General features: G+C 34.4%; 1 protein-coding gene across 2 annotated transcripts; it reads left to right on the top strand.

Moving 5' to 3' along the window:
• The first annotated feature begins 867 nt into the window (after positions 1-867).
• Positions 868-13,696, top strand: LOC140759238 (tryptophan synthase alpha chain-like). Of its 2 annotated transcripts, XM_073095742.1 has the most exons (10): positions 868-916; positions 1,162-1,488; positions 1,761-1,907; positions 1,987-2,052; positions 4,700-4,808; positions 7,278-7,354; positions 9,741-9,818; positions 12,043-12,120; positions 13,078-13,137; positions 13,231-13,696. In XM_073095742.1, the coding sequence occupies exons 2-10, from the start codon at positions 1,435-1,437 to the stop codon at positions 13,363-13,365; spliced, it is 804 nt and encodes a 267-aa protein (XP_072951843.1). In that variant the 5' UTR covers positions 868-916; positions 1,162-1,434; the 3' UTR covers positions 13,366-13,696. The 2 variants fall into 2 exon arrangements, with proteins under 2 accessions (XP_072951843.1, XP_072951842.1); XM_073095741.1 differs by lacking the exon at positions 868-916 and having other exon boundaries at positions 1,035-1,488.
• Positions 13,697-15,676: the final 1,980 nt, after the last annotated feature.

Raw genomic sequence — 15,676 nt, 5'->3', positions numbered from 1 at the left:
TGTTATTTGGCAGTATTTGGCTACCTTCTTTTCGTTCTATCCTATCGGATAACATCCGATAGGATTGCTAGTCCCACTCCCACCTTCATTTTAGAATAGTATTACACTCATTTTAATTTTTTGAAAAATAAGATAATTTATGGATAGTATTATACTCATGATTTATCTAGGGTTTAAAAAAGGGCCGTCTCGCCGGCTCATGGGGCTCATGAGCTCCCCTCATTTAGAGCTTAACTCGAGTTTGGCTCGAGCTCTAAATGAGGCAAGTTAAGCTGAATTTTTGAACTCAAAAGGCTAATCAAGTTGAGCCGAGTTAGAGTTGGCTCGCTTGAGTTCCACTCGATATATAATATGTGAAATGATATTATATATATATATATATATATTATTAAAATAAATATATAAATATTAGATAACATAGTTGTTTAAAACAAATTTTATTACCCAGTGAATCTCATTTGAATCCTATCTATTATTTTTTCCAAAAAGACTATTAGATGTTCATATATCAAAATTGGCCCATGAGCCATAGAGCCAAGCTCAACCGTCATTAAGTTAAAGATAAGCTGAGTCGAGTCGAACTTTTCCAGCTCGAATCAAGCTCGAGCCGAGCCGAGATTTTCTTTCTCTCAAGTTGAGTTGGACTGGGCCCAACTCGCTCAAGCTAGTTTTCGCCCCAAATTTAAAAGAAGAGTTATATATATATATAATTATAATATTGTTTGGTTGCAATTTTAGATATATAATTTGTCTCCCTCATTCGAACTTTAAATTAGAATAAGAAAACAGCAGAGAGAACACGAGGAAGACTGTACATATAATCAGAGTGAAATTAACTTAAAAAAAAAGGAAGGAGGAAAGAGAGGACCCATCGACAAATTCGAACAGGATTGGCTCACTCCGACGACGCTCTAATGTTGTGGACGTGTACATTGTTTTTTATTTCAAGTGTTACAATCATGCTCTAGATTGGTGTCATGAGCATAATAGATTTCTTTCCCAATAGATATATTAACATGCAAAATAATAGAAAATTTCTCATCATGATATTGGGTTCTTCAAAGGAAGTAGAATTACTTGAAAAATGAGTGAGATCAAAAAGGATCCTCTGGGTAATCATCAATAATTTCGAGATGATAATAATGATGCCTTGAAATATAGGTTCCGAACATCGCACTAGTTCTCTCGTGTCGTCCTGTTGGATTTACTGGAATAAATTAGAACAATAGAGGTCACACAGGTATGACCAGACATACCCTTACCCTTACCCTTACGAGGAATTTTACTCCTTTTCCACTTTGAATCCACCATGACCATGGCAATGTGAGCAAATGAATATTTTGGGAAAGAAATTCTGAAAACCCTACCGAAGTCCATCCAAGGCCACCTCCTTTGCAAGTCGCAACGAGCGCAGACACCAAATCCCTCTCCCCGATGGCTTCTCTGAGCATCTCTCGTACTTTCTCCAGGCTGAGAGAGAAAGGAAAGGTAAATTCCAATTTTCCTCTTCTTGATTAATCTCGGATCCTAGTTGAGGATTTCTGATTATTTTTTATATTGTTGTTGCATTGCTGACCTTTTATTTGACTTGCGTTGTGGATGTTGTTGAATTCACTGTGGTTTGGGCACTCATCAATGTGCTGAATTGTATAACGATGTGGTAGTTGGGGGGGTGATATGATCGAGCAAAGACCGGTCTTGCTCTTCTATGTTCCATCGCCACTAACGAGGATTCAGTTTCTCTTTGTTCCTTTGATTAGGTTGCACTTATTCCCTTCATCACGGCTGGTGATCCTGACCTGTCAACAACGTCAAGAGCTTTGAAGGTTCTTGATTCCTGTGGTTCAGACATAATTGAATTGGGCATTCCGTATTCTGATCCTTTGGCAGATGGGCCGGTTATTCAGGTTTCGTTATTACTCTCTCCTTTGTGTTTCTTCTTATTGATTGAATACGTCTTAGCTATATACTTGTATGTATTCTAAGGCTGCTGCTACACGTGCCCTCTCAAAAGGAACCAACTTTGATGCAGTCATTTCCATGCTTAAGGAGGTATGACCATTCTAAAATGCTGATCTTTTTAGGCAAATCTCTTTCTCTCTCTCTACATGTTCGATAGGCTCACTCGCACATACTGTATATCTGCACATGTGCTTGTACCATAATTCCAAGTTTCGGCTTATTCCAATCCATGGTGACTGGTTTTGACCATATCAGTTGATTCCATCCGATACGGGCTCTTTTCCTCTCTCTTCTCTCACTCCATCTCTCTTCTCTCTCTAATTTTTTCAATTTCTCCTCTTACCGGTGCCCCATCTCTCTCATTTCTCTCTACTCTCTCCCTCTAGCGTCTCCTTCTCTCTTCTTCTTCTTCCTCCTTTTCTTTTCCCCAATCTCTTTCTCTGTCTGTCTGTCTGTCTCTCCTTCAATCTTTGTTACTGCAGTAGAAAATCTGCTGCAGTACAAAGAGTGAGATAGAGAGAGGAGAGAGAGAGAGAGAGGGAGGAAGCGATAGATTGAGAGACAAAGAGAGAGAAAGAGGAGGGAGAGAGAAGAAATAAAAAGGCAATAAGAGAGAGCGAAGGTAGAGAGAAGAAGGAAAAATAATTAGAAAAAAATAAATTTACCTTGACAGTAATAGAGAAAAGGAAGAAAATAGAGAGAAGGGTAAAGAGAAGGGAGAGCCAACTCGGTATTCTTTAAAATTTTGGATAAATTTTTTAGACTTCATACATAAATAGTTATTATTTTCTTAATATTTTCTAATTTTTTAGAAATATTTCTATATTTTCAAATAATATTTATAGTTTATACGATTAGAAAATAGTCTTATCCAATACGGGTGGCCGATACAGTCGATACGTATCATTTTTTCGGATGACTTATCCTGATACCGATACCGAGTTTTGGAACTTTGGCTTATACATGTGTATGTATCTGTACGTTCACATAGCAATGTGATGGAAGCTTTGAAATGGGTGCAAAAAGTCAAATCTGTGTTTATGTTCATTGCTTGCATGTTGTCACATTCTTAATCATTTTCTAAAGCATACCTCTTGTGATGCCTGTAGTACAACCCATGCATAATGATAAATTAGTGTCTGACTTTGCTGTCCCAATGCCAACAGAGCGACAATCTTAAGTCTATGTAGAAATACCATCTGGTGCATACTGTTTGCTACGTTTAAGCACAATATCAAACAGAAGTTGGTATTTAATCACTTCCTACGAACCATGGTTAAAGAATGCAAGGAATCGGTAATCAATGAAATACCGGATGAAATGCCAAAAAAGGAGCCAAGTTTGAGTTGTTGCAAAAATTTGAGCAGCAGGAGATTTTTTTAAAAACTTTTTATAGGATATTAAGTATTAGGTTTGTACATGGATATCTAGCTAAGATTGTTTAATATGCAGTATGCTAAGATTAGTTTTTGGCTTCTTCATAGCATGTGATCCAGTTGGAATTGGCTAAGCAATTAGGAGAGGATACAACTGATTGCAAATGCACTTGACTCATTGAGCCAGATGAAGATAGGCTTGGAGACTAGAGAGGATACAACTGATCAGGAAAGAAGGCACTGAGTGGCTTAGGTCTCACAAGTTTGTTGACTACTGAGTTTCTTAGATTGGTGTGCTGCTTTTTCTGGAGCGGCTATAGTAGAACTTAGTTGTTAAAATAGAGCTGCGGCATGCATGACAGACGACAGTTTGCAAGTTATTTGTTGGGGTTACAATGTGATGACTATAATTGAGGCCTTGCTTATGACGTATGGTTGTTCTAGATGTGAGGCTAATATGTTCCTTGCTTTTATTAATAGAAGTTTTCTGGGAAATCTCTGTGAACAAGGAGATAGTAATAAGAATCTCAGGAAAGTAAATTTCTCCACTCATTTAAGGTAGACTTTGGCTAAAGTGGTTCCATTTTATGACATATTCAGTGTACATAGAGGATGCATCTTAAAGCAGGATGAACACGAACAGATCAAAAAGCTCCAAAAGTTGAAATTATATTTGTTAACTCACAAACTGCTCTAAAAATTAGATAATGATGATTCTTATATTTTATATTAAACACTCTCCCTTATTTCGGGGCAAAGATTTTTTGATGGACTGAATAAGTGAACTTAATTTAAAATGGTGGGGATTTTATATTTCAAATGGCAGATAGGTCCGACAAAATTTGAACTCAGGACATCTGCTCTAATATAATGATAAATCATAAACTACTCTAATAGATTAAGCTGTTAGAGAACAATAGTTTTTATATTTAACAAAATCTAGATTTTGAGTTATCCTATTTGATTTATCTAGCTGCAACAGTTTTTGTCTTGTTCTTCCAATTATTTTTGGTACATGTACATCATACTGTCTTATGAACAGCCGTATCTTATGTCAGAGACTTAAGAAGGACATCCATAATTTATAGGAAACTAAACTAATTAGCTTTGTTAATTCTCGCTTGATTTTAACAAAAGATAATGAGAATATGATATGACTATATATTTTTTTTTCATAATCTCACAACTACCTTGATGGTTCTTAAGTAATGTATTATGCATTATCTGGTTGAAATATCTCTTCTTCTTGATTTTGATGTCATATCATAATGTTTTAGTGAATAAGTAAATACTTATCTTTCGAGATGGTGCAACTTGTTTGTTTCTATATCTCACTTATGCTTTTAAGATTTTCTAAGCAGGTAGTACCTCAACTCTCTTGTCCAATAGCTCTATTTACATATTACAATCCAATTCTAAAGCGTGGTGTGGAGAAGTTCATGTCTGTCATAAGAAATGTTGGTATACATGGTAATTTGTCATGTCCAATATCATAACAAATGCTTCTAATACTACTTTACTAGGGTACCTGTTTTCAATGTTTGTTCATGTTGTGAGGATTTCCTGCCAAATTGAATTAACTCACCTGTCACTTGGTCCATTATCAAGGCAAAGTTCAATTAATGATTAAATTATTCTGGATTTTTAATGGACTGGTTTAGTAATGTGCAAGTAGTTTTTAATTTTTTTTTGTGCTCGTTTTCTTTTATCATAATGATATATGAAATTTCAATTCTATTGATTAAATGTATAAGTTGAAGAACAAATTCTGTTCTACTTGGATCTAAGGGTTTAATCCGTGGAAACCAAAACATTGCAGAACATCATTGTATAATATATTTGGGTTTTTTCTCTCTCTTTTCTTGCATATGCACCCCACCCCAACAAAGTTTTATAATTCCATATGTCCGTTAAATTTGATAAAGGCATGAATGTCAATAGAATCATCTCTGTTCACATTAATTAATGAGGTTTGCTCAATTTAATTCAGTGAAATTGAGATATCTGATAAAGTCGAACTAGATATCTTATCTAATCTTGAGTGCTATCACTTGGATTAAGAATCAAGCAAGTTATCTAACAGACCAACTTCTGATGTCCTTGCGACATTATTAAAGTTTCAAAAAATAGCATTATGTGTTGTAAGACACCAATTCTCATCATTGATGATGTTTAACACTACTGTCCTGAATGATATGTTCACGACTTTAAGCAGAAAAAGATAATCCCCTTTATTCTTTTTCACTTAAATTCCTTGGTAAAAGCGGAATTCTTGTCCCAAGTTCTGATTTTCCCTCTGGAAAACATCAAATTATCAATAAGAATTGAAGACGGCGACATTTGGTGTTATAGTAAGGCTTGCCCCCTGTATCCAAGAGGTCATGGTCCAAGTAATGGTAACCACCTCTTCAAAAATAAGAGTAAGGCTGTTCACACTTCCCCTCCCCACACCCTGCTTAGGCAAACCTTGTGTGACAATCTTTACTTCTTCATGTGTACCCCTCTCATTAATATTATATCTATTTGTGTGGAGATCTTATTTTCTTAGATAATTACAATTTTATACTAAAATAATAGGAAACTAAGCAAGCATTTCTGATTTATTCTTCAATAGATAGTATTTGTTTATTACAAAATGCTAAAAATATTTGACACCACCGCTAGTAATTGGAGATCCACAAAGAAACAAGGGGAATGACATTAATGAATTAAACTATACAAGTGCTGGTAATTGGAAACCCACAAAGGAATAAGAGGAATAACATTAATGAAAAAAGCTATTATTAGTGATTTTCAAACATAGGCAATTCTTCAAATTCTTAAACCATAGCTTTATGAAGACATCATCTAGCACTCTTCACTCAACTTTTCACATGCCCAGATAAACAATGAAAGTCTCTCTTCTATGCAGCCTATTCTCATGGAGCCCATCATCTTTGGTAAATATCAGAATGCCTTTGTCCTTATTGACCTCATCTGTATCAATGTCTATGCTTCCACTGTAAACTTAGGATCCTTTAGAAAAAGTATCTGATAGACTGACATGTTTCATGAATTATTTAACAACTGCCAGATTCAAGACATATCCAATATGGAATTTTTTATTGCATTGAATCTATGTGCTTCACAGCCGAGTAGGTTATCAGACTTGGTGCTAGAGCAGAGGGCTTTATTTATCATATTTTGTCTCTGATTTATGTCAACTCTATGTACAAGCCCTGCAGTGTTGTTACCCATATTGTGAATTGTGTCAACTAAGTTTACTTGAATAGGAACGGATTCCTCTGGCAACTGTATCCACCTGTTTAGGAACTAGATCCTCTTCAACTTGAGAAAATATTTGCGCATGGGAGCATTTTGACACACTTTAAGTTCTACATTACATGCCTCCAGGTGCTTTTTCCACACTTTGCATTCCAATATTTGGTTGCATTATGAGGTCACGTATCTGTATTTGAAAAATGTAGGTACGTTTCTTTGCTTCTTTAGTAGTCTTATCCTTTCCTTCTGGTGTATGTCTGTAGCATTGAAGTACTTCACTGCTAGAACAGGTCTAATTAGCTTTTGGACTACTAATGGAGACTTAGGTAGGAAAGTGGCACACTAAGCCCTAGCTTTCAAGTGACCATTGTGATTTCACTTCTCCATGTTCTCACTTTTGTATGTAAGTTTTGTGGTAGTGCTTTTGAACCTCTTGCACATATCGGGCTTTTGGTGTCCATATGTTCCAACATTTGGGACTTGGGAATATGCAAGTTTAAGGCTCAAGTGATTCTTTTTGTTTTTTTTTTACTGCTAGATATATTTCATAATTGTGTAGAGTGTAATTCACCTCTCTGTTCTCCGTCAGAATCCTACGATCTAGCTTCTATATGTTTCTTTGTTTCTGCCTATATTTCTCTTTTTGGTGATTCAGCAGCAACAATTTTTATTTTGCAGGACTTGTAGTGCCTGACGTTCCATTAGAAGAGACTGAACTTTTAAGGAATGAAGCTGTTAAAAATGGCATTGAGTTAGTATGTCTTTTCCTTATCTTTATTCTAAAGCTTATGTTTGGAATTCTTATGCAGGTGCACCTTTTCCAAATTAGGAGTTCCATATTTGTTAAGAAATACAGGAATTCTCTACTTGGCAATAAGTTGCACTATTCTGTTTCCTTTTTTTTTTGCACCCTGATAAGTATTTAACCATTACATCATATTATTGCTATAACAACGCATGGTAGTTTAACTTGCCCAGGATGGCTGCAAGTTCAATTTGTCTATCTCTATCTTTTGGTCGAGGGTTTGTCTAGCACCTAACTATTTATATTGCTGATTTATTATGATTAAGCTGATTCAATTGAATGATATTATGTTTCTTTGGATTGTTCTCCAATGAGCTGAGATAATGATTAACTAATTACATTGTATCAAGACAATATGATAGTTTCCAAAATGATATGTAGATTTCTTCTATTCTATGACATAGTACTAGCCCTTTTGAATTAACCTTTTCTTGGTAATTATTGCCAACTCCCTATGTCAAAATTGTCTTATTTGTTACCTTGTAACTCTTTTGTTATAATCTAACCACGTAGGTTGAGTCAGTCAAGTCGAGTCGAGTTAGTCTAATTTGTTTATTGTCTTTAATTCTGAATTAAATCGGAGAATTCGTATATGGGTCCGATCTGCTATGACTCTACTCCTATAAATAGGAGTGGCCATGGATTAATTAGAATGATTTTTGAGTTAAGTTATTTTATTATCTCGTCTTTATTTTTTATTGTAGCCGCTCGACATACATTTATAATATTTTTAAAATAAAATTTTTAGAATATTTAGAGATATTTTTGGGTCTTCGGCATGTCAATATTTGATTTTCGTTTAAAGATATGTATTGAAACCTACATTATAATGTTTATCTTTAGATTATTTTTGTAAATAATCTATTTTATTAAAGATAAAATAATAGTGAAATATAAATATTATTCAACACATAATATTTTTGAAACATTTATTAAAACTAATATTAATGATTGAATACTTTATAATATAATTGAATACTCCATAATATAATTGAACACATAATATTAATTAATAATATTTTAATAATTAAAACTAATTAAAACTAATGCAACATGACGAGGAAGATCAAAGATTTTATTTGTCGGCACAAGAATAACACAAGAATATTGCACTAAATATTGTCGATAATCTTTAAAACTCATCTACTGATAATATTGTTTATTGTAGCGTCTTATATAGTCTCCATATAAATAAAAATTTTATAATTATTCTATGATATGATATGAATGTTGAACATGCATGAGAACTAAAGTTAATTTAATAATGATTGATGAAAATAAAAAAAAGTAAAAAAAAGCTCCATATGCAGTGCCGAACTGGCACAAGCTGTGCCGACGGCCATCCTTGTGGCCATTTCAGTATTATTCAAACATATTTCACATGTCACTTTTAAGGGCAGCAAACTCCATATATGCAATTTTAATAAAATATCATTTTATTACAAATTCCAATATCAAACAAGGTTTTTGGTTAACAGAAATTTGACAACTGCTGTCGAACTTCTAAGACAACTATAAGCATGAATCCTTTCATGATACATGCTTAAGTAAATTTGCCATCTGTTCTGTGTGATTTGTTGCATCCGATCATCTAGGGGGGAAGAGAAGCAATTCATGGCTCCCGTTTTGCTGCTAACCCAGTACAGCAGTGAACATTATTAGCTTGTAAGAAGTCAATCTGGAAAAGGAACAATCTAAAGAAATAGTTGATATAAGTTTGGTGTATAGGAAAGGAAAAACCACAGAAGCTGTTCCAAACTAATTGTGAATGAGAACCTTTAAAGATGTAGTAGAGATTGGTAGAGAAGTTAGTATATACGGATATACAGCTTATATTTGTTGAAGGGATATTTCATTATTGCAATTGAATTTGTTAAACATGGATTGTCAGAAGAAAAATGTAGAGCAATTCAAAAACTATTTAAGAGCAAGAACATTTTTGTAAAGTAGTGGAGAAAGAAGGATAAGAGAGGATCCATGGTGGTTTTGAGTATAGAAAGGGGGAATGGATAGTGGGGCATGATTGTAGATTTTTGGAATGTCTTTACTAGTCTCTTGTTACTACCATTACACATTCCAAAGAGAGACGAAGATTTGATCAGTCAGGAATGGTGCATACCAAAGTCGAAGACTTAAAAATCTGAAATCCTACTACATAATAAAGCTTAAGGTATAGTAGTGTCCCAGAAGTAGATTAGTTTATGAATAATCTTCTGTTCTTAAAATTTTCAAACTTGTTTGAATGTTACAATAAGTTGGAAGTTTCTTGTTTCATATTTCATGTTTCTTTTTTAGATCACATTTTACGTTGTCCTTATTCCTAAAATGAATCACAGGTGCTTCTTACAACACCAACAACCCCAACGAAAAGAATGAAGGCCATTGTAGAAGCCTCAGAAGGATTTGTATACCTTGTAAGTCTATGATCTAGTGTATGCATTAAGCAAGCATCAGTGTGCTGGATGAGTGTGCATGAAGAGTTTCTGTATGTTGCTTTATACATATCTCCTTCTTCAGCTGATGCTGCTTTACACTGCAATGTTACACAAAGGGGTATATTTGTCAAACCCATCCTGAGGAAGTATGTCTTCAATTAGATGTTCTGTTAGTTGAATAAATGATACGGCACATGTCTGCCCAAAAGTAGCTGTTTGTTTTTCAATATCTCAATCAACGGATCTTGGTGTTAGATCATATAATAACATGCAACACTGAAACCACCACCAACTGCAAAAGCGATCACCAATAATATGCTAGAAGAGGGAGATGCAATTCTTCCACCTCGAAGAAATAATTTGTTTGTTAATATTTCTTGTCAATGTTGGTTTATAAGTTCCTGAAGATTTCCTTTATTTTGCTAATCGTTTGATCTCATTACTGCACCACAATTGGTCCATTTAGCGACAAAAATAAAGGAATAAAATAATTAGCCTAATCAACTATGATCATCCAGGAGGGTTCAAGGACAACCAGCGGACTGAGAAGAGTGATTTCTGCTGGATGTGGAAAATTCTCAAATCAGTCCCAAAATCTTCTTTTGTTTGGACTTGACTTCTTACTTGTAAAGATAAGGATATAAGACTCTGTTGTAACATGCTAGGTCTAGATGTTATGTCCTTCAAGTTCGTGAATTTAAAAGGTTGAGCCTGTAAAATGTTTGGTGAAGTTAACGTACTGGTAGGCACTTCAAGAGGAACTACACTGTAACAAAAAATGGTTCTTCAGTGAAACAAGGTGAAATATTCACCTTTGCATCAGAAAAGGACTGTGGAAGAGGCCGAAATAGAAGAGTGGATTAATTGAGTACGAGGGTGAAGGGAGAGGAGAAAAGTAGGAAGCAAGAAAGAGAGCAAGAGAGGGAGGGAGGGATCAAAGAAGTATGGTTTTTTTTTATCATGTGAATGCTAGTGTTATTGTTCAGATTGACAGTAGTTTTACATTTCTACTGTTAAAGATAACATTTTTTGAAGGAATGAAAGTCCATTTTCTTCATGTAGACCCTTATCAGTGAGGTGTCAAATAAAGGTCACTCAAGATAAGCTATTTCTTAAATGGCTCAATACCTTGAAAATATTTCAGCCCTTGGCCTTCAGGTAAGAACAGTCAGATGGTCTATTATAAATCTAGTGACACTTTTCCATCTAGATGTCTGCATATGCAATCTAAAGTGTTGTGATTCTAACACTGGGGCCTTTCATCTCCCATAAATAAATGGATACGGCAAAATAAGAATTACTATACTAAACTACATTGCTGCAGGGCAGGTAAGCAAAGAGACAGTGCATTGATATCACTCTACTCGATATTGCATGATTTCTACAACATTCATTTATACACCACACAAAATAATGAGCAAATCAGTTGATTGTTGATTTTCGGTCAAGTATGCATTTACTGATTAGTAAATTACATTACCGCAGGCCAATTATACTTAAGGGCATATCTCCAGGCATTTTGCAAGTCATGTTCCTGGTGTCCGAGTCTTAATCTATTGGTGGAAATTCTCATAAGTCATAACTACACAAATCAAATAGATAGGCTATTTTTTTTTTCTTTCGCATTTCTATGATACTCCCATTTTATTAACTTTCAACAAACTATGTGATTGTTCGCGATATACGTTTTAATTTAATCAAGGGAATTTTAATATGCTAAATAGATTTTTAATGTAAGATTTGTTGCTTTTGAATGTCTATCTGTTTTCAGAGCCTCAGATTGTGTCTTTATGTTCTATTAGTTTGAACTATTTCTTATGATACTATTATCTCTTGACCTCATGCTATCAGAAGATACAAAAAGCTTTGGTTGCACAACTGTTGAGTTAATGATACTTGAATCTCTGCCTCTCTTAAACTTTGGACCCCTTGTCACACTTCCTAACATTGAAATCCTAGGCCCGATCCCAATACCTAATTTGTGAATCAAGTTTGTTCCAAACTTCCAATTATACTTGTGTATTCCCACACCACACCACAACGGAAACTAGAAATTAGGGAATTAAGAGCAGGCTGATGAGGTTTGAAACCATGATGTATAGAAAAATTCTCTGATATCATGTTAGATAAGAAAAATTGTCTCTGATATCATATTGATTGAAAATCATTTATTTCTGATAGATTATGTACTTCATTAATGCAGGTCAGTTCTGTTGGAGTTACAGGTGCCCGTGAATCAGTAAGTTCACGTGTACAATCTCTCCTTCAGGAGGTTAAAAAGGTCTGGTTCTATTATCTCATTTTCTTTGCTACTCTATTTGCAATAGAAGTGGTAATGTTTGGATTGTGATGTATGTCCTTTTTGTTCATACATTCCCATTCAATGTTACTGGCTCTTTACCTATAACTATGATTCTTGATTCATGCGATTCTTTTCTTTTGGCTTCCTTTGCCAGCATATCATACGATAACGGGAGTAGTCATGTGCTGCCATGCAAGCACATTAAGATGAAGTCATTTCCATTGGCTAAATGCTTTTCCAGTTACTTTTGGGAGAACAGTGTATTAGAGAAAATCATCTAGAATAATGGATGCATGTATTTATTTTTTGCACAAAGAACTGGGTGCTACATGTTTAGACTTGATTATGTACCAAGGGATGATATGATGTTCTTTTTGGTAAAGCCAATTAATTATATAAGATTGCTTGATTATTCATTAGCTTTCATAATGAACGAGCTGTATGTTTGAGTCTTTCACTTTGACTTGAGAGGCTTAGATGTTTTAGTTTCCCATTAAGAGTGACAACACAATAGACTTCAACTTTTCTGCTAGTCTGGTGCTGTAGCTTGGTCTTGGTCGTCTTTCATTTCAGTCAGGATGGTAATCTGTAATGCTTTGTTTGTGGTTAGCCACTGTAGCAAAGATCAAGAGTGGTAAGTTATTGCTATGAAGTAAGTATTGCTAGTTGGATGATAGAACGTTGTAGTAAAGAATTCAGTTATGCTTTAGGTTTCACCAAAATTTGCTTTGATCTTTTCTCTATTCTTAACTTGTTAGCAAGAATCATTGAGAATCAGTACATAAATAAAGATCATTTTGCACACTTACAATTTTAGCATATATAAGTAAATCTTGATGATGCAATGAGTTATTGAAGAGATTATTTTAAATAGAATTAGATTATCTATACTTTGGCTTAAGTGGATGCAAAAGCAGTCATATCTCAATTTTGCAGGCTACAAGTAAACCTGTTGCAGTTGGCTTTGGCATATCAAATCCTGAGCATGTGAAGCAGGTAGACTCTTCTGGGAGAGGTCACATTTCTACTCTCTTTTATTTAGATTTTTCTACGTTATTGGCAATCTTTTTATTTATGTAAAAATTCCAGGTAGCGGGGTGGGGAGCAGACGGTGTGATTGTCGGTAGCGCGATAGTTAAGATCTTAGGGGACGCAAAGTCCCCTGAAGATGGATTGAGAGAACTAGAAACTTTCGCAAGGTCTCTGAAGGCTGCTCTTCCATAAGAGACAATTTAGATTTGTCCATGAGACAAGTAAGAAGTTTGATGAAATATTCTCCAGTTCTAAATGTTCTTCCAGAGGTTTGATCCTAGAACGATGTTGGTGGACTAATTAAAGTGCAAGGGAGGTATATATGCTTTATTGTTGTCCTCGATAAGAGACCTCTATTTTGACCTTGAAACTATATCAACTCTGCTGGTGTTCTTTCCAATTCGCATTTGTGTATCCCATTTCAAAGATGCTTCATGAGATGTTACAGAAAAGATTAAAAATAGTGGACTAATACTAATTTTTTAGTTGAGAGTAGAAATTTATACATCATCTACATTTTCCTTCTCAAAATTGTTTACTCGAAACTCCTGAATCTGATTGATATTATGATTTATAGCTTTACCGTGTTTTCGCATGAAATACTTTTATAAACATGAGGAAAGAGCTGAGATGAATAATATGGCAGCAAAGGGGACATTGGACATCATTTACACTGGTACTAAACCAGTAGTGCACAAGTTAGCTTTAGATACCTTATAGTAATTTATGTATGACTTGAAATATCAAGCTTGAGGAATAAAACTGAGTTAGAAAGGCCTGAACAAATTCAACCACCTTTCTCCCATTATAGTGATGCTTCGGATGCGTACTGAAATTGACAATTTGGGAGTTGTAGATTGTTTCTAGCTTAGCATCACTTCTTTCATGCTTCTTATCATCATCCTCCATGCTTGTATGGCCCTTAAAAAGATCTTTTATTAGCTTGTATGCTATTTTTAAGTTGATATTTGTACCTATACTCCTCAAACCATAGATTATTTGCATAGATACCCTCAAAAAATTGAAAAAAAAAAAATCACGCACGTGCATTAAAAAATAAAAAATAATTTACGTACGTGCAGTGCATGTGCACCACCCTTCTCCTCTCGCCTATTACATGATGAGGAGAAGGTGGCTGCGAAGGATACCGGCCACCGGCCCTAAATCTAATTCGGTGTCCAAATAAAAATATAAACTTACCTATAAATGAAAACCATAAACCATCTTATTCACTCACTCTCGGCCTCTTTTTTTTCCTTTGTTGTGTTCTTCTTTTCTTTCCCGATGGAGTCACGTTGTGGGATTAGACTACTGAATAACCAATTGAGCGCTTCTCACTAGGTAGTCCTTTTCCACTCCTCATATTTAATTTAAAACTTAATAGATTAAAACAAAAATACCTAACTTTTGGTGTCGAGGCTTCGTCTTAGTGATGACATTCGATCTTTTTCGTTAGTGATTTTTACGAATCATACTGTACATTTTATCCATTTTATTTTATGATTCACATATCTCATTTTCTATATTCCTCCACCATTCCTCATCTACCTTCTCCCCTCGCACCGCCACCATATTTCCTCATCTTCCTCACTCCCCTTCTCTTTCTCATCTTTTTCTTTGGAAAGAAAAAAGAAGATGAAGAAGAAATGAGCAATTTAGATATTTATAATTATTTTATATATTATAACGAAATATTTCTTTTTTAATACCATCTAAGTTAACCCAGAGTATTATATGAGAATTATTGGAGAAAAAGGAGGGGCAGATTATAAAATCCTCAAAGGCGGGGTGTGAATCATAAAATAGGTAAAATGTAGGGTGTGATTTGTAAAAATATATTTTGTTTATTGTTGGATTACATTTGTTGGAGTTAGGTATTTATAATTAAATTCTTGTCATTTTGAATGTAGTAAAATATTAGCTAAAGCTTCGTATATCTTAAGTATATTGAGATACATGGCTAATTATAACCCCAATTTTAAGTTGTGACCTATCACTTTTCAGATTAAATTTAAATATTTTAATTAAAAAGACAAAAATAGTATTAATTAACTGAAATATTTGAAAACTAAACTGAAATAATTTTTTTTTGCATTATATATATATAAATTATTCAAATTTTAACCATTAGTTATTTAATTCTAAAGGGTGTTCACACCAAGAAAAGTCAAAAGTTTACATGAAAAAATGGTGTGCTTTGAGGATATGCATACAAATAATAACTTTAAAGGGGCATACATATAAATAAGAGATTTTTGAATGGTATATATGCCACAAAAAAAAAAAAAATTGTTCTTCATTAAGGCTAAAATTTGGGTGATGATGTGCTCAAAATCCTAAGAACAATTTGCGGGCGCATATTGCATTGTGGCTAGGGGTGAAAACGGGTCGGATTAACTCCGACCCGACCCGCTATCCGACCCGACTCGGATCGGATTCGGAAAAAAAATTTCTATCCGACTCGAATTCGGATTCGGATACGGATAGAATTTTTGAAAAAAAT

The sequence above is a fragment of the Typha angustifolia genome, chromosome 4 (assembly GCF_048772165.1).
Source record: "Typha angustifolia cultivar Huaian chromosome 4, ASM4877216v1, whole genome shotgun sequence".
NCBI lineage: Eukaryota > Viridiplantae > Streptophyta > Magnoliopsida > Poales > Typhaceae > Typha > Typha angustifolia.
The sequence above is the reverse complement of the archived record's forward strand: the minus strand, read 5'-3'. Positions and strand labels throughout refer to the sequence as shown.